The 22,575-nt window shown below is 35.6% G+C and overlaps 5 protein-coding genes across 7 annotated transcripts; 4 read left to right on the plus strand and 1 right to left on the minus strand.

Annotated features, from left to right (window-relative positions):
• Nucleotides 1–3,542: 3,542 nt before the first annotated feature.
• Nucleotides 3,543–6,336, minus strand: Pka-C1 (Protein kinase, cAMP-dependent, catalytic subunit 1). Its single transcript, XM_076692756.1, has one exon. It carries the CDS (start codon nucleotides 5,451–5,453, stop codon nucleotides 4,392–4,394), a length of 1,062 nt encoding a protein of 353 aa, XP_076548871.1. The 5' UTR covers nucleotides 5,454–6,336; the 3' UTR covers nucleotides 3,543–4,391.
• A 2,708-nt stretch (nucleotides 6,337–9,044) lies between these two features.
• Nucleotides 9,045–11,682, plus strand: LOC117608344 (Decondensation factor 31). The gene is made up of 3 exons (XM_034333340.2): nucleotides 9,045–9,229; nucleotides 10,440–10,630; nucleotides 10,699–11,682. Exons 1-3 carry the CDS (start codon nucleotides 9,210–9,212, stop codon nucleotides 10,857–10,859), a joined length of 372 nt encoding a protein of 123 aa, XP_034189231.2. The 5' UTR covers nucleotides 9,045–9,209; the 3' UTR covers nucleotides 10,860–11,682.
• Nucleotides 11,683–12,218: 536 nt separating this feature from the next.
• On the plus strand, nucleotides 12,219–18,908 carry LOC117608330 (putative ATP-dependent RNA helicase DHX35). Of its 2 annotated transcripts, none has more exons than XM_034333289.2 (12): nucleotides 12,219–12,436; nucleotides 12,531–12,745; nucleotides 16,280–16,459; nucleotides 16,517–16,657; nucleotides 16,755–16,917; nucleotides 17,092–17,253; nucleotides 17,325–17,471; nucleotides 17,542–17,683; nucleotides 17,766–18,052; nucleotides 18,113–18,418; nucleotides 18,525–18,617; nucleotides 18,737–18,877. In XM_034333289.2, exons 1-12 carry the CDS (start codon nucleotides 12,406–12,408, stop codon nucleotides 18,778–18,780), a joined length of 1,911 nt encoding a protein of 636 aa, XP_034189180.2. In that variant the 5' UTR covers nucleotides 12,219–12,405; the 3' UTR covers nucleotides 18,781–18,877. The 2 variants fall into 2 exon arrangements, with proteins under 2 accessions (XP_034189180.2, XP_034189179.2); XM_034333288.2 differs by having other exon boundaries at nucleotides 12,220–12,436; nucleotides 18,525–18,678; nucleotides 18,737–18,908.
• Nucleotides 12,605–15,670, plus strand: LOC143305202 (ceramide phosphoethanolamine synthase-like). 2 transcript variants are annotated; one of them, XM_076692429.1, is made up of 2 exons: nucleotides 12,605–12,745; nucleotides 12,929–15,670. In XM_076692429.1, the coding sequence occupies exon 2, from the start codon at nucleotides 13,632–13,634 to the stop codon at nucleotides 14,706–14,708; it is 1,077 nt and encodes a 358-aa protein (XP_076548544.1). In that variant the 5' UTR covers nucleotides 12,605–12,745; nucleotides 12,929–13,631; the 3' UTR covers nucleotides 14,709–15,670. The 2 variants fall into 2 exon arrangements, with proteins under 2 accessions (XP_076548544.1, XP_034189181.1); XM_034333290.2 differs by having other exon boundaries at nucleotides 12,613–12,745; nucleotides 13,181–15,670.
• A 145-nt stretch (nucleotides 18,909–19,053) lies between the features above and the next one.
• Nucleotides 19,054–22,489, plus strand: LOC117608340 (WD repeat-containing protein 89). The gene is made up of 7 exons (XM_034333330.2): nucleotides 19,054–19,525; nucleotides 19,628–19,854; nucleotides 20,011–20,345; nucleotides 20,408–20,536; nucleotides 20,597–20,691; nucleotides 20,948–21,050; nucleotides 21,276–22,489. Exons 1-7 carry the CDS (start codon nucleotides 19,365–19,367, stop codon nucleotides 21,429–21,431), a joined length of 1,206 nt encoding a protein of 401 aa, XP_034189221.2. The 5' UTR covers nucleotides 19,054–19,364; the 3' UTR covers nucleotides 21,432–22,489.
• The last annotated feature ends 86 nt before the right edge of the window (nucleotides 22,490–22,575 follow it).

Raw genomic sequence — 22,575 nt, forward strand, 5'->3', positions numbered from 1 at the left:
AAGGTTTGTTCTCGTCGAAAGTGTCAAGAGCTACCTATTATATCAGGATCGATGATAACATCTGGGAAGTAGAAATACTATCGTGAGCACAGCCACAGATGAGGAACATCGACTAAAAGAGCCGATGATTAATTCATTATAGATCAATGTTGCCAAATTCAATGATTTTTCAACTTGAAAAATCAAACCTGTTGTTTGAAACCAATGAAGGACTCAATGTGAATAGAATAAGAATCAATTTTTAGGAGCGCGGACCTTAAAGAGGGACCCACTTTGAACTAGAAAAATCAAAGTCATTTCTCATGATTTTTGTTCTGGCTGGTGTATGTACACTGATCAAATAAATGAAAAATTTCTACTGTGATTGAATTTTTAACTTGATATTATAATAGAAAAAAGTTGAATTAAAGGATGGATTTTCATCGAACAACTCTGAGAATAAAAGGAATAAGCTTCGGCTTGAATTGCATCCGTTGAAAACGATCGAACTTTCATTCTAAAGTTTCATCTTCTCTTGGTATTTTAACTTTTTCTATTTTTCAGTGATGGATTTCAGATCTGCTGGAATTAAAACTCAGGAAAACTGGAATGGAAATTCAATTGAAAAAGAAATTGAAAATTTCTAATTGAAAACATCCTATCCTAATGCAAGCTACCCTTTATAATTAATGATAAATAAATTAATGATATTAATTCGTATAGTTGTTGTTTAAAATATGCTTCAAAAGTTTTAATATTTTATAATTCAATTTCAAATAACAATAAATATTGCAAAAATAAGAAATCGTATAAACATTAATCAATATCTCTTACAATGTTCATTATTTTTGCATTTTTACATAAAAAGTTATTAAAAATGTTAGGAAATACATACTTGAAACTGAAAAAATGTTAACAGATAGATTTATCAGTTTTTCTGAAAAACATTCCCAAAGATGTTCGTGTTTTTGACTCTTCGCAGACACGCTATACACAATGGTATTTAATCGACATCGAAGACGAAACGTTACATAAGAATGGAACAATAAAATAACGCAATTGACCGCTTTTCATGCGTGGAATTGCACTTGATCGACATTCAATAAATAATTAATTTCAATTTCGAGAGAGCAAAAATGGCGGACAAAAACCATACAGTGCTAAGTTTCAGATCTATCATGTAAAAAATACAGAGCCAACGAAATTTTCGTGCATTTCTATGAATTTTAGAATAATTCTCAATTGAAACACTAGCCAAATTAATGTTAGGTTTTAATATGAGGAATTTCCAATTTAGATTTCAAATGGCACAAGTTCTCAACGAAAAGTTGAGAAACACTGGGCCTATAGAGAGTATGGCAGACAAAAGACAAACGTAAAGTACGTGAAACACAAAGAGGAACAAATTGTGATTACCGGCATGCGTGTTCACGTAACGGATGCAATTTACCACTTTACAGTACGAACTTGAACGAAGATGCTTTCGATGCGATTACGTAAGTATTTATACTACGAGAATATTTAAAATTATATAAAACACTCTCTAATAAATATTAACACTTTGACAATATTTGTATAATTTACGTTGCTAAACTACTCAATTTTATCAGTTAATAAATTCTATTAAGTTTCTATTAGTTTTCAAAACTAAAGAAAGCGACAAACCGGATGGCGTCAAAAGATGAATGGAACTTCAGGCATTAATGTCCTTATTACGTGATACCGGCCATCAAAGTGTTAATATCACAATTAGGACTTGATGATTCTATAATCATTCATAAATCAGCTTATTATCATCGCGATCACAGAAAAGTGATACGTCTTATCTCTTGAAATCCGAAGTATTCGTTACCGAGTAATCACAATCAGATATGATTCATTGCTGAAAACGCAATGATTAGAAGCAACTGTCTCATTCATAATGAAGCTCGATAATTATTTAATGATTTTTTTTCTTGATAGGTACACTTAGATATCACTGTTAGATGAGATTCTTTATAAATACATGGAACAGATTTTCTATTTACTTGATAGTTTCTCCAAAAACAAAAAAAACAAAAAAAGAAAAGAAAAATAAAATAACAAGTTTATTTGAAATGGCCAAGAAAGGTGCCTCATTATAATCCTAAATTTATATCCACCTATCTTAAATTGGCAACGAAATACCGAATTTCCCATTCAGATAATTATCATGTTAGCAAGTGTGTCAGTAGTACCAACATTATACTGTTACGTATATTATGCAGATAGAACCGTGGCCAAGATTCGACCATTTCTAAGCGTGGTTCTTCGCCAAGAATTTCACATCTCTTTGCCTCAATCTATCCTGTTTATATTTAAAAAAAAAAAAAAATTTCATTCATACAAAATGGTTTATGCTTGTATTATGCACCGTGGCCGACTCCTGGGTCAATTTGACCCATTGTGCACACGATGCGAGTCTCGTAATGCAATGTTATTTGTGTTACGTCCTCCATTTCATTCTCCCACTCACTCTTTTCCTCCGATCGTTAAATCCTGTTTCGAAGGAGGACGAAAATGGAAAGCAACCATACATGTCTCTCCCCCCTTTCACTCTCTCAACGATCAGCTGATCTGAAACCATGACCATGCCACCAGAACCAACGTCACTGATACGAATCGTGTACCCTCCCTAACTGGTAAGGGAGGGGGCACCTATGGTCGTCCTGGGTTCTCTCAGTTAAGGATCTAACTGTCCTTGTACTTTATTTGTGAGGGCAGGAGGGTTTAGATTGGATTAGGTTAAGTTCTTCTTAAATTGAAAGCAAATGTACAGTCAGGAGCAATGTAAGCTCCATTGGGGTGAGGATAGGGGTCAGGTAAGATTTCTTCCATCATTTGCCTTCAGTTTTGGGAGAGTTTAACCTATAATTCTATGTTTTAGGACATCGAGGATAGATTTACGTTAGATTTTTCTTAGGTTCTCCCTAAATTGAAGGCAAATGTGAATTTGGAAACAAAGAAGCTTCGGAGAATAAGAGTCGGAGAAGGTACCTTCCTCCATTTTAATTAAAATTTAGGAGAGTTTAACCTCCTGCTTTCAAAAATAAAGGGCTTGGACATTATAAAAAGCCTAAATGGCCGAGCACACTAGCCTTCCTTAAGGAAATGGCGACAGAAGGAGGCTCCACCACTCGACTGCCCTAGTGTTATCCTTCCAATTATATTAAAGATTAACACTTGACAGCTTTACCTGGGTATGATGCCCATTAGTTACTCGATAAATTTTCCAATTTACGACCCAACTACTCTTCTCATGCAAAGCAGGCATGAATGCCCCTTATGGTGGGCCTCCTGCCCATTGCATTCCTTCGCCTTAGGGAGGGCCACCGCGTTTGGCAGTGTCACTATGCGACGCATGCTTGTTCCATTGTGCAACCATGAGTTATTAATTAAATAATAGTAATCAAATTCCGAATTTTGCTACTGCTGCTGTTGCTGTACTGTTCGAACGATCTCATTATTGGCCCATCCCTTGCACGATCAGGATTGTCCGTATACGTTTACTAAAAGTGCAGGCTCTATATAAAAGATAACGTTGCTTATTAATTTTTTTTTTTTTTTCTGTTTCTTTTGCGCACAGCAACATAAGGCGATATATAATACTCTTACAATGTATCTATGTACGAACGCCGGTGGTCCTCTATTAAAAACGTTCCAAAAATGAATCCTTCTGTATTCTCTTCGTACTCTGCCGATCGTAAATACTCTCACTCTCTCTCCTATCGTTTAAGGTACAATAATTCAACAACGAGCATCTGCAGCCAGTATATAACGAGTATTTTTTTTCTTCTTTTTCTATTTTTTTTTTTTTTTTCTTCACAATATACTATAATAAAGATCTCTCTCTCTCTCTTTCTCTTTCTCTCACACACACACACACACTCACTCACTCTCTCTCTCTCTCACACACACACACACACGCGCACGCACACGCACAGTCTCTCTTGTTTGATGAAAAAAAGAAAATTAATCGTGTGACGACTAGCAAAATGAAGATGCTCGTACGACAAATAGACAACAATGCACGACATGAGACAATTTGATCTCCTCTCTTTCGGCTGTGCTAAAAAGAGGCTGAGGGGCCCGAAGAACATTCACATAGGTGGCTATTTATGTACAAAATAATCCCGGTCGAAGCTAAACTTTACACGCGCCATCTTTAGGGAACACACATATATTGAAAAAAAATTGAATTTTTCTCTTGTAAAAGTGGTGTTGGTTAGTGTATGCGTGTGTGTATACGCCTGGCCATGTGTGCCCTAATACACACACACAAGCATACTCTTACTCAGATTATAATTCCATCTTACTTCGTCCATCTCTCTCTCGCGCTTAATACAAAGCGTTACACGTGTGATCATCATCATCTTCGTAGGATCATTGGAACTTCAAAATTCGGCGAACTCCTTAGCACACTTCTCCGTCAGGGAGATCCTCAGGGTCTCCTCCTCGTAGTCGTCAAAGTTGCTCGTATCTCCGGGCCCCTTGCATTTCGGGATGAAGGGGGCCTCGATTTTCTTTTGGAAGACTGCTATCCAATCGGTACTGGCGAACCACTTGTGGCCCTTGATGTCGTTCACACCAGCCTTCAGGTTGCCATACCTTTTGGTCAGGTCGACTTGCAGCAAGTTACGGAGCAAGTCCTTTAAGTCCGAGCCGAAATGTGAAGGAAAGCGAGGTTTACCGTTCACGATCTTTTCGTAGATCTGTATCGGCTGGTCGGCGAAAAATGGCGGATAACCGGCCGCCATCTCGTACACCAGCACACCCAGCGCCCACCAATCGACAGCCTTGTTGTAACCTTTGCTGAGGATTATCTCGGGCGCTAGGTACTCGGGGGTGCCGCACAGGGTCCATGTTCGGCCCTGCACTCTTTTGGCGAAGCCGAAGTCGGTGACCTTCAGGTAACCCTGCGAATCGATCAACAGATTCTCCGGCTTCAGGTCCCTATAGATCAGGTCGAGGTAGTGTAGGTATTCGAAGGCCAGCACGATCTGTGCCGCATAGAAGCGTGAGTGGGGCTCTGAGAAACGACCGACCTTCCTAAGGTGGCTGAACATCTCACCCCCCGGTACATATTCGAGGACCATGTACAGGTACGAGTTGTCCTTGAAATGAAACCGTAGGGAAACGAGAAACGGGAAACTGATAGCCTGCAGTATCCTCTTCTCGTTCAATGTGTGCTCGACCTGCTTCAGTTTCACCACCTTCTGTTTGTCTAGGATCTTCATGGCATAATACTCTTTAGTCGGTTTGTGTTGAACGATCATGACCCGACCGAATGAACCGGTGCCAAGAGTCTTGATCCGCTCGAAATCATCGAGACCAGCAGTGTTGGTTGGATTTTTCTTCCACTTATCTTCGAACTCCTTCTTCGCCTTGTCGAGGAACTCCTTCACGCTCTCGGCGGCGTCGACCTTCTTATTAGCGGTCGCAGCATTGTTGCCCATCTTAGCAGCCGCGCTGGTGCCCGAGCCGGCCGGGGCTCTACGCAGCTCGAGAAGTTCCAGAAGACTGCGTCTTCGTTTTCCTTTATCCTTTACCGTAGCCGAGCCTGAGGCTCCGCCGTGCTCCGGCCTCCTCAGAATTTTTCTGCCCACTGTACACACCTTCGACCGATGACCTACTATCGTCCGGCCCTATGTCACACCGTCCAGCAGGCCACTAACACTCAGCAGGGCACACACGGTGGCTTATTTTTTCACTTAAGGCCGCCCTTACGAGCAACACCTAGCGATTTCGCGCGGAAAAATGGGTCAGCATTAATTCTCGTCCGCGCCTCGCGCCATCTTCCCTGTCAATCGTACTAGCCCGTCGTTCGCCGTCTACTACCGTGCTCTCGGTCTTTCTTATCCGCCTCCTTTCATGCACTCACCAATACACTGAAAACACACTGACTGGAGAGAATGTCGCTGTTCGATCGACTCTCAACCCTCCGACAGCTTGCGAAACTGTCGTCTGCTCTTCTGTACATACACGCCACTCACCACACTGAAATGAAAGTGTTAAACGAACATCGCGAACGACCGTGCGTTGTGTCTCTTCGCGCGACAGGAAACAATGTACACGGTATGGAGGCACTGGGCACACTTATCGAGACTTTTAAAGTTGGAAAAACCAAAGCAGTGAAGACAGTCAGTACCGTTCCTAAAGATGGCGACGCGGCTCGCTCACTCGTTCGTTCGGGATTTCGCACAGATGCGAAAATGACGAAGTGCCGCTCCACGAAGCGAGACAGCTACTGTACTGCACCAATCCACTGCTGATTCCGTTTACCACCGACAGATGTAGCGTGGACGGCAAAAAAGACAGCCTCGGATGGTGCTGCCACCGTACCACAGCGTCGACGTACTTTTAATTCAAAGAAAGTTGTTTTCCTCAAGGTTTTTTGTGAAAATTCTGCAAGAACGTAATATGATCAGGAGAATCTTCATAAGATATATGGATATATGAGACAAATGATAGGATTGAAAAAGCCTATAGGTGTTGTTCAGATTATTTCAATAGAAATATTCTTATACGAGCTCCTTGAATCTTCTTCTAATTACGCATGCGCATTAATTTAATAAATATAATATGCATTATGTGTAAATAACACTAATATAATATTTATATACAATATAATATTAAGGTATAAATTACATTTCATTGAGAAAATAAAATTTTCAAGAATTCTGAGGATTTTGTATTTCTTTCCCAGATATATTCAAATATGCCGCGTAATAGCTGTCAATGGCGACCAGGCATGCACCATAGACAAAGACGAAAGTTGGCATTATGCAGCATTGTTTTTCCATCTCTATAAATACATCACACTCTTCTTGGATACAAAATATAGACAGAAAGATACCTTGGGAATTTTAAGGCTTTTGTACTTTCCGCCACAGAGATGTTCAGATATAGCGCGCAACGCCATTCAATAAGCGATTCCGCATGCGCAGTTGAGCAAGGATACAAAATGCCATTATGCAGTGTTCTCTTTTCATCTCTACGGATAGACATAGGTAGTCTTTACAGATAAAGAATAAGAAAAACTAAAAACATTGAACTCTTTTTTTAATTAATAGAAACTCTTAGCTATCATTAAGGTTATTTTAATTGATTTTTTTTTTTTTTTGTATAAAAGACAACCAAAAATACTATACGCATGCGTCTATAAAATTGATTATAAATCTTATTTTGTTTAAGATTCATGATCAATAATGAATTTCCTTGACGTCATTAATGAATAATAAAAATTATAGTGAAACAAAGAAAAGTATACTGAGGTATGATAAAGTTTTGGGTTAAGGGTAACCGTGCATCCCCCACCACACCATTCAAACTAATTTTATAATTAATTTGAATTATTTCTTTTATAACTGAAAGGTTATGGCGTCGTTTAATCTCATGGTTAGTTAGAAATTAATCCGCCGTTCACAGTTTATCATTAATTCGGTGGTTTTCATGGCTATTAATAATAATCGAGCGGTTTTGTAGCGTGGTATTGAACCGTGCCACGCGCACGGAAGGTTGAACACTCGCTGACCTGTGATAATCCTTTAGCGATTAGTTTCTAACTGTAGATAGGGCAATTTTAGAGCGGCGAGAAAGCTACTATAGGTGGAGGCAGGGGACGAACCGGTTACCGTGCGATCAGGTCAGGCCTTTTCGGATACACACTGTATTTTTGTGTGAAGACCCGGTAAAAGACACTTCAACGTGTTTCTTCGGTTTTGTTTCTACCCTATGGGATGCGCGCGACCGCTCGCTCTATCGATTCCATGACCCGAGCTTGTGCCAGTTTGAAGGAAAGTAAAAATTAGGATTGCATTACTTTCCCTTGGCCACTTTCTAATACGCCGCAGTAAAGGCACGCAAAAGTAGGAATTTAGTCCAGCGAAATGAAAATTTAGACGCGTCATTCTATCTTTAGTTTGACACTGCAAAGTCCGTGGAAATATAGGTTACTGTCATCGAAATAGCCTGCGCCTGAACACTTCCACTGACCCACTAAATTTAATTTAAGACGAATACCTGATTACCTTCAAATATTTATTTTGGAACAGAGACATTCATATGAAGGACAAAATAAATACGCCTTCCATGAAATTCTAACTCCATGTTTTATTGTAAGGAAGCATCTGCTTTCTTCACCTGCACGAAGCAGCTGCCTCGTATTATCTTCGTGCTTACGTAGGCCTCTGGCACGTGGTATAGAATATACATATGTATTTTCGAAACTGACACGTTTGCACAATTTTTTGCTAACCCATAGATTTACCTGTTGTGCCTCGTTAACTTTCCCTTGTCTCGTATTGACCCTACCTAGGCAAAGCATTATTTCGTCTAAGAACATAGGCAACCTGTAACATGGACGTACATAAATGCAACGGAGCCTTTCGATGCGTAGATCAACCTGAAAGCATCGCGCACCTTTTAATATACACCGGAAACGGGGTCGCACGCGAATCTTCTAGAACCTTCCTTACCCCCTTCCCATTTGTACATAACCTATACTGTATGTAACATTTTATTACAATCAATCCATCTTAAATTTTATGTAGAATTGAATAGTAAGTACTTTTGAGAATAATTCTTAAGGAATATGGTCGGCAGCGCCGGAAGCGCGGGGATTTTTTATGGGTTTTGTAAGAAACCCTCTGATTGGTCAATACAGAAACATGGTGGGACGAAACTACCATTTAAGATATTCCTTATTTCAAAAAAGAAATAAGATAATATAAGAATAAATTATGTAAATTAATAAATTGTTTAAATTCTTAATATTATTTTTTCAGGAAAGTATATTGAGTATGGTTGTATTTATAATTAAATTATAGCGCCAAATTTATACGTCTTTCTGTTGGAATAAGAATTGAGGTTAGGAAATATTCCTTTGTATGGGGATCAAAAAGTATATTAATTCCAATTGTATAAATATGTTTTTTTGGAAATTGTATTTGCGAGAAATGGCTGATGTGTGCGCCATCTGTAAACGAGCGGGAAAGAAAAGTGTTTGAAGGCCGCCGGCCTGCCGGCCGGGCCGAGTAACTCGGGTCTCGGGCGAATCAGTGTGCGAGTCTCTCTGCCATTTGCGCGTCGGTACGCGGTAGTGGTGATACCAGAATTCTACGTGTGCTTACCGGTGCGTAGAGAACGCAGCGTTTATTAAGTGCGTCTTCTTATCAGAGTGCATTATCGACCATATAAATAAATCGATCAGCATGGCGGATACAGAAACTAAGTGAGTATTTTGGAATAATATTGATTTCCAACGTCCAAAAAATCGCACGCTTCCGTTATCGAATTCAGTAACGAACAGGCGGGCTTGAACAGACTTTCCTCATTAACTTTCAATGTAAATATTTTGGTTTCTTTTTTTGTGTTATTATTATGATTGTTATAGTTTAGGAAAGTGTAAGTACATACGCAGTTTTGTACGCAGACACGAGAAAGGGACAACTGAGGGGCTAGGGGGAGGGGGGATGCCCTCTCTACGTGATATTCTCAGCTTGATTCGTAAGACGCGTTACGTTCTCAGGATTACCTGCTTTTCCCATCATACGTGTTCTACTTTTATTATTTTATTTTTTTAATAGGGCAATAACAATATTATAATTACATTTATTTTATTTTTTAATATAAATTCATCCAATTGGCTGTTTGAAGTTTATGGAAATTTTATAGGAAAATTTTTTAATTGATTGTACGCGCATCACCTTAAAAAGAAAATGGACAACGTATCGATCTGCTCTCCCTTACCAACCCGATATTCAAGATACTATTTTAATTTGTAGAAGAGATACATTGTATGTGTAGTAATAAAAAGTCGTGTTATTCAAGTTCCAACTGTTTCGGAAAAAATATCTTTGTGTAACATTGATGTGTATATTTACGGTCCACGAGCATCCACGATTTGCCGCGCCGAAACATTCTCTGTGTGTTTGCGTACGTGTTGGGAAGGGGGGAGGAAAGCGGGATAATATTAAACATCGGTAGGTGCCGCCACGGCTGGCGTCCTATCTCTGTTTCTCTCCTTTGTCGTTCCATCTTTGTTCAACAGCCGTGAAGTTTCGACAGGCGTAAGGGGAGACATTGGGTAACGGCCATTTTGCTTATTTAGCTCTCTGATTGGTTGATTCATAGCAGATCGGAAGCGAAAGAACGCGCGCGCGAAATTCGTAACACACTTTCAAATATTTTTCATAACAACTGTGTTGCAGATTTATTAGATGAATATTTAACACTAATTTATATATAATAAATGTATGTTTAACTGTTAAGGAGTTTATTGAACGAGTAAAATTATTTATTGTATACGAATATCCGAAATTGCGTTTGTATTAACGCGCTAAGCCAATCAGCAAAAAGCAACCAAAGTTCAAATATCATCTAAGCAATATGACTGTCGATATTTATAAAAAAAAAAGAGAGAAACTAATTTTAATTTTCAGAGATACCAAAGTCACAACAACCCCTGAGAAAAAGGTAGTCGAAGAAAAAAAGGAAGTAGTAGAGGAAGTGGACGAAGATTCAAAGGCATCTGAAAACGGAGACGCCAAAGAAACCAAAGAAAATGGTTCGAACGAAGAAAAAGAGGTAGAAAATAAGGAAGCGGAATCAACAGAGAATGGAGATTCTACAGGTAATATTCCATCTGTAAAATTAATAATTATTTAAACAATAGTATTAATCTGTTGTTTCATTTTGTAGATGCTCCTGCTGATAGTTGTTGTATAAAAAGGAAATCAACAACTCTAAGTGATTCAACAGAAGACACTGCCACTGATGGTGCAAGTCCTGAAAAAAAATCAAAACTCGACGATAAGTGTGCCGAAACAGAAAGCAACGGCGACGCGGAAGCTACGGCCTAATATTTTTTACGTTTCATTTAAACCATAGATGCAATTTTTACCAGTTAAAGTCGGAACATGAAAAATTTCTTATCTGTGCATCATTACTTTATGTATTAACGACTTCCTGTGTTCAGATACTTGTATGTACGTTTGTGACTGATTGGTGACAGTATTGAATATATCCACAGCATCATCATACATTATCTTATTCATGTTTTTTGTTTTACACACTGACGTCCATGTGTATATATATATATGAATATATATTTTCACATATAACGAAGATGCAATAAATATTACAAATAATATATTTCTGATACGTGAAAATAGATGATGGCGTGGTGCTTGATAAAAAAAAAAAAAAATGTATTAGGTGTAGAAATTAATTTGGTGCCTTATTAAAATCGTATTCTCGCACCACTTTTTAATTCTACCGAAGCGCGGGAAATTCAAAATGCTAAAGGCACAAAATTCATTTGTATACCTAATATATGAGAAATATTTCATTTTTTTCTGATGCACAGATATGACATACACCTCATATCGGAGATAGAAACAATATTTTTCTGTAAATCAAAATACATTCCTAAAATACATTGAAACTCACCCAGTGATTATTAAGAAAAATTCTGACAACAAAGCACACTGTTTTACAAACGTATAATTTAACCTTCACGAGTTGTCATGTGTTTGGGTGCGTTAACTTTGAATTTAAAGTATGTTTAATAAAAAATATGTACTATTCTTTAATCATCAAAATTCACTTTGTACTTTTTAGCAAGATACCTGACAATATATAAGTGTATGTACAAAAGCCATTGATGAGTAAAAACATTCAATGTTACATATCAAAAATTTGAACTTCGTGAAAAGTTTAAAGCAACCTAATGTATACTGTATAAATGTAATGTTAAACATTGTTTAAAATGAATAATTGGTTTATGTTTATAATGTTACATGCCTACTATTCAAATACAAATCAGATTGTCGTGTATTATTTTTCATGTAATAAATACTTGTGAATTAGGAATACATGGTTCATGTATTTACAAAAGAGTTGTTATAAACTATCTATGTACAAATAAAGGTCAAAAACATTTTCTATATGTTATAAAAATAATATATTAGACTCAGAATATGAATAAAGTTGTAGAACAATACATCATTGTATGTACTTAAATTATTTTCAAACTTTGAAATAACGATACTGAAGCGTCCTCTGCTGGTGAATTACATATTAAAAAATTCAAAGAATTCGTATCAGTATGTATGTATGTATGTACATACAATACATGCAATATCATATCAACGTGACCGGCCGCCGTGTGGCGGCCGGAAATTTTGGTCGGACCTAACCAAACCCAGATATGCGAACCAATCAGAAGATAGGTAGAAACAATATGGCGTCGTACTAACCTGTCAAAGCACGCTAAATACACTTTTTTCACATAATCGTATTTTTTTAAAAAGTGGTTTCCTAAACTTTTAACTGGCATTTTCGAATGTTTCAGGTCGAAAACTATAAAATTTGATATTTTTTATATGTAAAAAGTAATTTTACAAAATGAGTTCAAAACCAGTATTCTCCAAACCTGGTAAGAATAATTATTCTGAACTTATAACCTGTAAATTTTTGTATGGTTAACGATCATAACCTACACATATAATAAACAATGTTTAATATTATAGGAGATAGCATGTGGCAAGAAGATAAACCAGACATAGATGTCCATTCATCGACTCAATTCGTTTACAATGCTCATCATTCCCTTGCCCTTGATATGCAACGTAAACGTTTACCAACATTCAACTATAGAAGCCATATTATTTATTTATTGGAGAAATACCAAACGTTAGTTCTAATTGGAGAAACAGGATGTGGAAAAAGTACACAGCTTCCTCAGGTATTTTATTATTAATTTTATATTTATGTATCATATATACAGAACGTTGTTAGATATATAACCTTAAAATCTTCTGATAACACGAGTATTTTATATTTTTCATTCCGTGAGTGAACTTTTGGTATTCGCTGACTTTTTTAAAATTTTGAAATTTATGTTTGACTGATATAACATATACCGCAGTTCACCAGAGTCCATAACTGCGAAAAGACCAGTTTTCGTTCTTCGCGCATCTCCAGTACGCATCTTCGCCCTGATTGGCGATACTCCCAAACGAAGTGGAAAGCGATTAGCAGAGAGCTCGCTGCGTTCCCTCACCATCTTCCAACCTGCGCGTCGCAGTTATGGACTCTGGTGAACTGCGGTATAGTTATAACACGTGGCATTTTATAGTACGCATGCGTACAAATTTATACCGCCATTCTATTATTGTAGAAACAAACAAGTTCAGATATGTAATATATGATTGTCCACCGAAAGTGCAACGTACAAAATTTCTTAATCTAGTGAACAGTCATATTTTACAAACACATACATCATTTAAAAGAATGAAACCGAAAGTTATGTGATAACAGTGCAATAAGATACTGGCTATCAAAATTTTACTTAACCATATGTAACCCCACCACGCCAAGACTTCCCTGAATATCCGACTGAAACACGCTCGAAAATCTTTCTATATATGTATATATATATATATAGTGTAATAATAACGATATAAAAAAGATAGACGTTTTTGAGTGAGTCACGCGATGGGTTCAGAAGTCATATTACGTTTATTAACTGTGATACGTCAATCGTTGCATCGCAAAATTTTGAGTAACAGTAAATAAAACTTCTTTCGATTTGAAAGTTAACCAAAGAAATCATATAAAAACGTGCCAAAATGTTCGGTACAACTACTTTGATAAGCAGATCGTTCTTAGCGCTTTTGATAATACTGACATTATATTTCCTTGGAATGGATCTTCTGTTATATTCCAGAATACAGAACTATGCTATAAGACCAATACCAAATGACACACAATACACCTCAATTATACCCTGTGATTTTAATCCACTGTGCACAGTGACTGTAAAAGGAATGATGTTGGATCATCCAAATCATTTCCTTCTAAGCCCTTTGGCAGCTATAATGGACAATCTGGTACAAATAAGCAGCTCCTGGACATGGGTCACACCAAACATGATCAGTTGTTTCCATGTATTAATAGCAATATTGTCTGGCAAATGTGTTTCCAGTGATTCATTGTCTTATAGACGGCTTGGTGTGATACTGTTTCTAGCAAGAACTTGGTTAGATGATCTTGATGGACATGTTGCCAGAAAAAGAGCAAATATTTCTGGAGAAAGATCAGATGCTGGCTCTACAGGATATATGGTCGATGGACTTTGCGATGCTGTTGGCTGCGTTGCTTTGATCATTGGCCTATACCAGTTTCTTGCACGTAACTCAAGCAGACGCGGAGGGTATGACAAGCTTTCACAGCTTCCAGTTTCCTCAGTTGTGGAGCCTGGAAATCTGACTTCAAAGACCTCTAATGCAGCTCTTCGTAATATACTATTCATGACCGTCCATTTGTTCCTGACTAGTGCTGCTTGGAACCGGTATATATCCTTGTACCAGGATCTTTTGGAGACTGAATACAGAACACCATCGATTAGCAAGGAACATCTCTATGTCAAACAAACAACTATATTCAGAAGTTTGTCTTTTTGGGTGATAGTACTATGCTGGAAATTTGTCAATTTTCATGCAGCTATGGATTACCTGCTTCTGGCAATATTTTTTGATCGTCTGAGGGAATATATGAAACTTGTGAGATGGTCTTCGTTTGTAATTATATTGCTACTTGTTTATGTAACCGAATTTCATTTTTTACGGGCCTATACATATGTACAAGGTGTACCATCGTATATTGACGAAGAGATATCTTCTTCTGATGTATTCATTCAGGGATGACAGTGCGAATGGAAGAGGCTATTTTCTATACTTGCTCATTATCGGTGATACACGATAACACCTATTTGCCAATTTATTTATCTGTAAAAATTTGACTGCATGTATTGTATAAATGACTGACTAATGTATAGTGGAATGTATATAACCCCTTAAATATCTTTGACTTATTGTTAAATTTCATTTTAATATATTAGATTATTCGCTGGTTCAAGGTACTTCGTTCCTTCTTAGATGTATTTTGTTAGGTGTTCAAATTATTCAAATTCCCGCGCTACTTTTCAAATCTATCGAAATGCGGGAAAATTTGAACATACTAATATGTGTACTTACACCTAGTGCTATGTCGCAATTATATTTAATTGATTTTCGTGATAATACTCTCTGATCTTCAATATTTACTTCCTAATTTAAGGGGTTAACATGTATATTTAATGAATCACATATTTCAATGGATATTTATTTATCCATGTTGTAAGGGTTATTTAAAAAATAATGTATATGTGGTATAAATATGTATTTGTGTTAAAACATATGTACAATAAGCTGGGTAAAATATGTTGATATGTGATATTTAAGTACTTGCTACTAACTTTCTATTTATCATGAATTAATAATTCACAATGACTCTTGCCTTTTATCTGGATATTTTGATGTGATCCCAATTATCTAGTTACAACATTTGTAAGTTTGCCGAAGTTACGTGGTAAGCTGTTATAACGAGCTTTGAAATCTGATATAAATATGACAGATACTTATGTGATATATGTAATATTCTTCCATTACAAGATTACTTATATTAAGGTGACAGATAAATTCAAGCATACATAGAGCTTCACGGGAAATTTAAATAAGCGTCCGGTGTATTTAATATAAATGTACTAACAATCAATTTTGTGTGAAATATAAAGTTTACTTACCTCAATTATTATAGTTTTAATTGACCTTTGTACAATCCATGGTAGTATTTATTTTCAATAATATAGATTGTGTTAATTACAAAATTTTCAAGGTCTGCAATTTCAGAATTTTTAAATTCAAAAATTTCAAAATATTATATCCGAGTGACCTGTCCCGTCTCATTGAAAAATCCTAATTACACCAATGGACGTAATAAATATACTAACAATTATACATATTTGTATGAAATATATAAAGATTACTTAACTCGAACTTTGTCCAGTCTATGATATTATTTATTTTCAGTGTTATAGATATCATACAATCATAATTTTAACGCGAAAGTACTCTCTTCGTTTGAGATAACACACGTGCTGAACCATCTGAATTATGTACCGCATCTTAAGAGGATTTCTCTTATGAATTAACGTAATCATGATGTGATTTGTAGACGTTCCTTATTAATTATTTTTAACGTGATTGACGCAACACTTCATTATCGTGGAATGTAGAATATTATCAGCTGACAATTAATTTATTTCATTAAAATTATGCAAATTTATAATTGCTCGTGTTGATTAAGTATTAACACGCTTACTGCCTCTCATCCGATATCGCGATTGCAAATCATTTAAAATAACGATTTGTAATATTATTTTGTACATTTATTGCAGTATCTTCTGGAGGCAGGATGGTGTACAGACGGAAAAATGATCGGTATCACGGAACCGAGAAGAGTCGCAGCCACCTCTTTAGCTAATCGCGTCGGCGACGAACGAAATTGTATTTTAGGCACCGAAGTTGGTTATTCTATTCGTTTCGACAATTGTACAGATGAAACAACAAAAATCAAGGTATTCAACGATATAAATTGCGCTTATATAGCGGTCTAATATAACAATTATTTACAGTATATGACAGAAGGAATTTTGCTCCGGGAATTAATGAATGATCCTCTACTGACCAGTTATTCAGTCATTGTTGTAGATGAGGTACACGAAAGAACTCTTCTTACCGATATTATCATGGGTCTCTTGAAGAAGATCATTAGGGTAAATTGAGAACTGTAAATTCAACAAAGAGAAATTCATATTATACGTTAAACTGATGTATTTTTTTTATTTTTTTTATTTTTTTATTTTATTACAGAAAAGGAAACGATTAAGGATCGTTGTTTGTTCTGCAACGGTTGATGCAGAACAATTGAGGGATTTTTTTAATACGAATACTACTAAAGACTCAACGAAAGATACGGCGATAATTTTGACTGTTGAGGGAAGATTATATCCGGTTGATATTTTTTATGTGAAAGGTGTGTATTTAAAATTTTTAGAATTACAAGTTTCTAGAATTTTCAGATTTGATCCAGATTTGTAAAATTGTAGAACCTCAGTATTCAACGGTTCCGAAACCAAGTATTTACAACTGGCTTAACTCCCCATCCATTAAACCCAAAAATCATTAATGCTATTTTTATGCTTTCCAGAGCCAGTAGCAAATTACGTAACAAGTGTAGTAGACACGGCATTGAAGATTCATGAAACTGAAGAATCTGGCGATATTTTAGCCTTCCTTACCGGTTTAGATGAAGTAGATCAAGCGGTTTCTCTTTTATCAGAGCATGCAAAGCTTATAAAAGAAGGCAAACGTGAGTAGCATTTAAAACGTTTGCCCTGTTACATAACAATTTAATTTAGCCATTGTGTTGTTCTTTTTCAGAGAAACTTTTACCTCTGGCTATGTACGGATCCCTTCCGAACTCGGAGCAACTGAAAGTATTTTGGAGGGCTGCCAAAGACACTCGTAAAGTAATTGTAGCGACAAACATTGCTGAAACATCTATCACCATTCCGAACATTGTTTATGGTATTATAAAGAAATTTTATTTTTTCACATATGATTGTTATAGAATGTTAATAATCATATTACCATTTAGTAATTGATTGCGGTTTTGTCAAAATTCCTTGGTATGAAGTGGAAACTCAGACAAATTCTTTGGTAATTGTTCCTGTATCTAAAGCTTCTGCTGATCAAAGAGCTGGTAGAGCAGGACGTGTTAGAACAGGCAAAGCATACAGGTAATTAACTTGTATTTAAGTATAAATATAAGCCACCGAATTAATTTTTCTCCACTTAATATATTTCTTAATCTTTGCACAGATTATACACAGAACAAGCGTACTCTGAATTATTCGAATCAACTCCACCAGAAATGCAGCGTTCGGATCTAGCACCAGCCATCTTACAATTAAAAGCTTTAGGGATTGACAATGTTTTAAGATTCAATTTTCCCTCTGCTCCGCCAAGCAAAAACCTGCTCACAGGACTAGAATTACTTTATGCATTAGGTGCAATTGACAGTAATGGAGAATTAACAGCACCATTAGGTTTAACAATGGCAGAAATGCCTTTAGAACCTGTCTTGGCAAAATCGCTCATAGTATCAGGTAAAATTCAAACATCTAATCAATTGAGCTACAAAAATGATTAATTAATTGTTCTTATAGGAGAAATGGAGTGTTCTGAAGAGTTGTCGATCATTTTAGCAATGCTTCAAGTGCAAAATGTCTTTATTAGACCTGCTGGAGGTCAAGCTGCTATTAAAGCAAGAATAGCGCACAGGAAATTTGAGGTCGAAGAAGGAGATTTGTTATCGTTTCTTAACGTGTACACTGCGTATGAGAAAAATAAAACGCCAAGCTGGTGTCAGAAACATTTTCTTAATCATAAGGCATTGAGGAGGGCTACTGAAATTAAAGCACAAATGCATTGTATGATGAGAAGATTGGATATTCCATTGATTTCTTGCAATGGTGGGATAATACAAAAACGCGGGGAACTCAATTTAAAAAGCATGATACCAAAGGCATTGAATTAATTTGTACACATAATACAATAATACTTTTTTTAATTTTATAGGAAATGTGCAACAAATATTGAAGTGCCTGACAGCAGGTCTTTTTCCTAAAGCGGGGTATTTACATTACACTGGAGTATACAAAACAGTGCGTGGTAATAGAGATTTGTACATACATCCAAACAGTTGTTTGTATACGCTTCAACAACCTCAATGGTATATGTTTTATTGAAATATTTATATTTATGTGAAATTAATTAATTTTTTTTTTCAGGTTACTTTTCTGTGAAGTTTTACAGACAAATAAAACTTATATGAAGGACATAACTGTGATACAACCAGAATGGTTATTAGAATTAGCTCCGCATTTTTATGAAAAGAAGTCCCTTGAACCCATTTAATTCTATTTTTGTAAATTACTTTAATAATAAAAAAGAAAAAAAATTAATTCATAAATGTTTCATGGCGTGATTAGATTAGAATTGATTACGTTAAGTTCAAAATTCAAAAATTCCACAAGTTTAATTCAATGGTAGATCTGTATGTATGTAAATTATGTATATATATATTCCAATTTTGAGGGTACCGTGGACCCCCAAGGTGCGGTTAGGTCTGCATGTATGTACAATAATCTAACCTCAAAAGCTGAATGTATAATACATATCTATATATATATATATATAACTTCGCAGTCCACTGTCTGTACATACCGACATTTGAAAAAATAACGTCTTAAACTCCTTTGCGCTTTATAACCTCATAAATCTACATTAAAAAGAAAATTTGGAATAATACTCTTATTTACTTCGAAGTGGCAAATACTTTGCATTTATATATAAGAAAGACGTATGGCTGCATTCAGGACGTGATATTGACTTTAATTTTGTGATATCTTACTAAAAATGGCTAAAATAGTTGAATCGCTGAAGAGATTGAGTGTTGAACATGACACAAGGAAACCTAATGACAATAGAACCAAGAGAAAAAGCGAATTAGTATCATCAATAGAGGAAGCAGTATCTATTAATCATAATTACATCCTTGCTGTCTGTGGAACACAAAGGCAAATCTTTATTTTTTTTTAAACTTATTTTTAAAAAGCATGAATTTTTTTTTTTATGTACATTGTTCCATAATTACAAAGTGATCTTAAAATACTTTACAGTGATCCAGAATTCAGGATTGGTACTGCTCTATCCGATCTCACATGTGTAATATATTCTGTTGGAGAGAGAATCAGCCGGACCATTACTCTAACTTGTATCAAGTCACCCATTGTTGATATGAGGTTTAGTCCTACTTCCAGAAACATTTTTTATTTAGCAACAAACAGTGGACTAATTACAGCATGCGATTTGCGTGCTAAGGGAAAGGTTGTCGCAGAGTTTAAAGGTGCATAATTAATTTATGACCAGTATAACTAAGAAGGAACCAGGGTAAAACTCCCAAAATTCCAGAATTTCACAATTCCAAATTTCAAAAATTTCTAAGATATCTATCCCATCCCCAAAAAATCCTATTTACATTTCTTACCATTTTTATTTTCAGATAGTACAGAAGATGGAAAAATGAAACCCCTCTGCAGTTTCGATATGAGTTACGACGAGAGGATTATAGCAGGCGGTACCGAGCACATAGGAGGAGACGCCTTTATATTATTTTGGGATATAAGACATGCTAACTCAAAACTAGATGACAAAAACAGTCTTCTTGGTGGGTACTGGGAATCTCACATGGAGGATGTCACCTCTTTGGCATTTCATCCTAATAAACAGGATATCCTAGCTTCTGGTAGTACAGATGGATTGATTAACATCTTTGATCTTACACAGCCATCTGAAGAATCTGCCCTAACTTATTCCTTAAACACTGAATCATCTGTGGTGAGTTAATATTTTTAGTGGGGTAAAGTAAAATGTATTAATAATGCTTTTTTAAACGAAAGGATAGGATAGGCTGGTTGAACGACGATAATCTCTGGTGTACAACTCATACACATTCATTGCAACTTTGGAATTGCGATGGAGTGGCTCCGTATGCTAAATTCGAGCGTAGTAATATAGCTGTTTCTCAGGTTAGTGTTCATAAGAGAAATGGAGTTTTTTAATGACTCAGGAATATATTGTTATTTTAGAATGATGATCCAGATAATTGTTATGTGGTCAGATGTCATGCTTCCAGCGTGCTGGAGCATCCGTTTCTATTAGCAGGTTCCAATAACGCGAAAGGGTAAATAAATGTATAATTTAACTATTACCGATGAGGACAAATTGATTCCAGAATTTCAAAAGTTAGCATATTAACTTTTCGCGCGCATCAGTGGATTCGAAAAGTGACGCGAAAATATGAGTAACGATAACGATTATTCCAATAATTGAATAACATCGAATTAATTTGTACGCCTAATTAATGAATTCGTCACATGTTTTAATATTGACGCATTGGTGTCAATTAATGAAATAGCATTTTTAATTAATTCTTCCAGGGAAAATTTAAGGTGTTTGAATATCATAAATGATAGATTAGAAGTGGGTCATAACATGATTGGAAATAAACAAATAGTGCGGGATAGCTGGTTACACGAAAAGGTAAAATGCCGTTAATAATACCGCCTTTAAAATTTCAATTTTACGCGCTTTAGTGGATTTAAAAAGTGGCGCGAAAATTATGAAAATATTTTTAATAAATGAAGTAACAAGTAATAAATTTAAAAAAATAAATATTCAATTAATCTTCAATATATCAAAATAATATTGTATTAATTAATATTGGAAACATATAAACAGAAGCTAATATTTTAATATGAATTATAGAGTGGTTCCTTAATAACAGTAGGCGAAGGTGCGCTAATAAATATTTGGAGGCAAACAGAAACAACGTCCATTGAACAAAATTCAAGCCACAAGTTAGTGGCAAAAATTGGCACTGGTAAAGGACGTGAACGCCAACATAGGACTAAGCCATATTAAAACGATAGGATTAAAATTTATAAATCCAAAATGAATTTTTGTAAGTAAATATAATAAACTATCACGTAACATTTCCCTCACGTTCTTCTTTATTACAATAACAGTTTGTATGTACATTTATAATAAATAGATATTATTTTTCTTTTATGCGATTAATGTAGCATATGTGTGTGTATATAAACGTTAAGGAATGTAAATCACATACTAGTATATATAGAATTGAAACAGGAAGAAAAATACTTGTAAATACTTGTTTAGTTCTGTCAAGTAATAACGGATCGTCTTGAGGAAAAATTAGGAGCATTATGACGTGCATTTGTTGCAAAATAGACGCATGATATATTCAAATAAGTAAAAGAAATCTCAAAATTCCCTTCCCCCAATTCTAGTTACGCTTCTAATTAGGATTTCGAAAGACCCTTCAATTATAAAGCAAGGACACTGTGTGAAAATGTGAAATAAAGGGCAGTAATATTTTTGAAAGCAAATCCACGGAAGAACGTTAGAAATTTAATTTTTAATTTAAAAAGATGCTATAGTGTACTTTGGATTTGTATTTTCATGAATAAAGTCGGAACGCAATGACGCAGCGACGGAAGGACAGTAATTAATTCACTTTGCATGAATCTCATCAAAAATTTCGGTAAATTAAATGCAGAATCTGAGATTGCTCGCGGGCACAGACTCGAATTAGTAGTTTAATAGTGACAAAACCACACTAGAATAATCGCAAGCCCATAAAAAGCTCACAGGCACCCGAGTGTGTCCCAGGGGCAATTTTATTAAAAACCGTTTTAATAATGTTTTAATAACCAAAAAATCAATGGAAAGTGATGTTACGTATATACGTGTGTAGGTATTTCTTAAATATATTTAGCGTTAAATTCCCGAAATGATTTCATAAACTTGTTTCCTACAATAATAACAGTTAATATTACATATTATATATAACGGGCCTTAAACTTGAAGAGAATTAATGTGAACGCGTCTTAAAACAAATACACGTCCACTTATATAGATATATATAATTTTACATTAACATTTTCCAAAGACGATCGCAGTAGCGAGTATCACAATGATAACAGTAGATATATATAATTTTTAGAGTAAAATAGTAGGTACAGAGTAAACGTACAAAAATACT

This window comes from Osmia lignaria, chromosome 15, assembly GCF_051020975.1.
Source record: "Osmia lignaria lignaria isolate PbOS001 chromosome 15, iyOsmLign1, whole genome shotgun sequence".
Lineage (NCBI taxonomy): Eukaryota > Metazoa > Arthropoda > Insecta > Hymenoptera > Megachilidae > Osmia > Osmia lignaria.

Bases quoted from the DNA above. Each gene is read 5' to 3' on its own strand.
- LOC143305202 (XM_076692429.1), top strand. From the start codon at position 13,632: ATGTTCGGTACAACTACTTTGATAAGCAGATCGTTCTTAGCGCTTTTG.
- Pka-C1 (XM_076692756.1), bottom strand. From the start codon at position 5,453: ATGGGCAACAATGCTGCGACCGCTAATAAGAAGGTCGACGCCGCCGAG.
- LOC117608330 (XM_034333288.2), top strand. From the start codon at position 12,406: ATGAGTTCAAAACCAGTATTCTCCAAACCTG. The intron at 17,684-17,765 runs GTAATTAACTTG...ATCTTTGCACAG, and splicing joins AGAACAGGCAAAGCATACAG to ATTATACACAGAACAAGCGT. The intron at 18,679-18,736 runs GTATATGTTTTA...TTTTTTTTTCAG, and splicing joins ACGCTTCAACAACCTCAATG to GTTACTTTTCTGTGAAGTTT.
- LOC117608340 (XM_034333330.2), top strand. From the start codon at position 19,365: ATGGCTAAAATAGTTGAATCGCTGAAGAGATTGAGTGTTGAACATGAC. The intron at 20,346-20,407 runs GTGAGTTAATAT...TTTAAACGAAAG, and splicing joins TAAACACTGAATCATCTGTG to GATAGGATAGGCTGGTTGAA. The intron at 20,537-20,596 runs GTTAGTGTTCAT...TTGTTATTTTAG, and splicing joins GTAATATAGCTGTTTCTCAG to AATGATGATCCAGATAATTG.
- LOC117608344 (XM_034333340.2), top strand. From the start codon at position 9,210: ATGGCGGATACAGAAACTAA. The intron at 9,230-10,439 runs GTGAGTATTTTG...TTTAATTTTCAG, and splicing joins ATGGCGGATACAGAAACTAA to AGATACCAAAGTCACAACAA. The intron at 10,631-10,698 runs GTAATATTCCAT...TTCATTTTGTAG, and splicing joins AGAGAATGGAGATTCTACAG to ATGCTCCTGCTGATAGTTGT.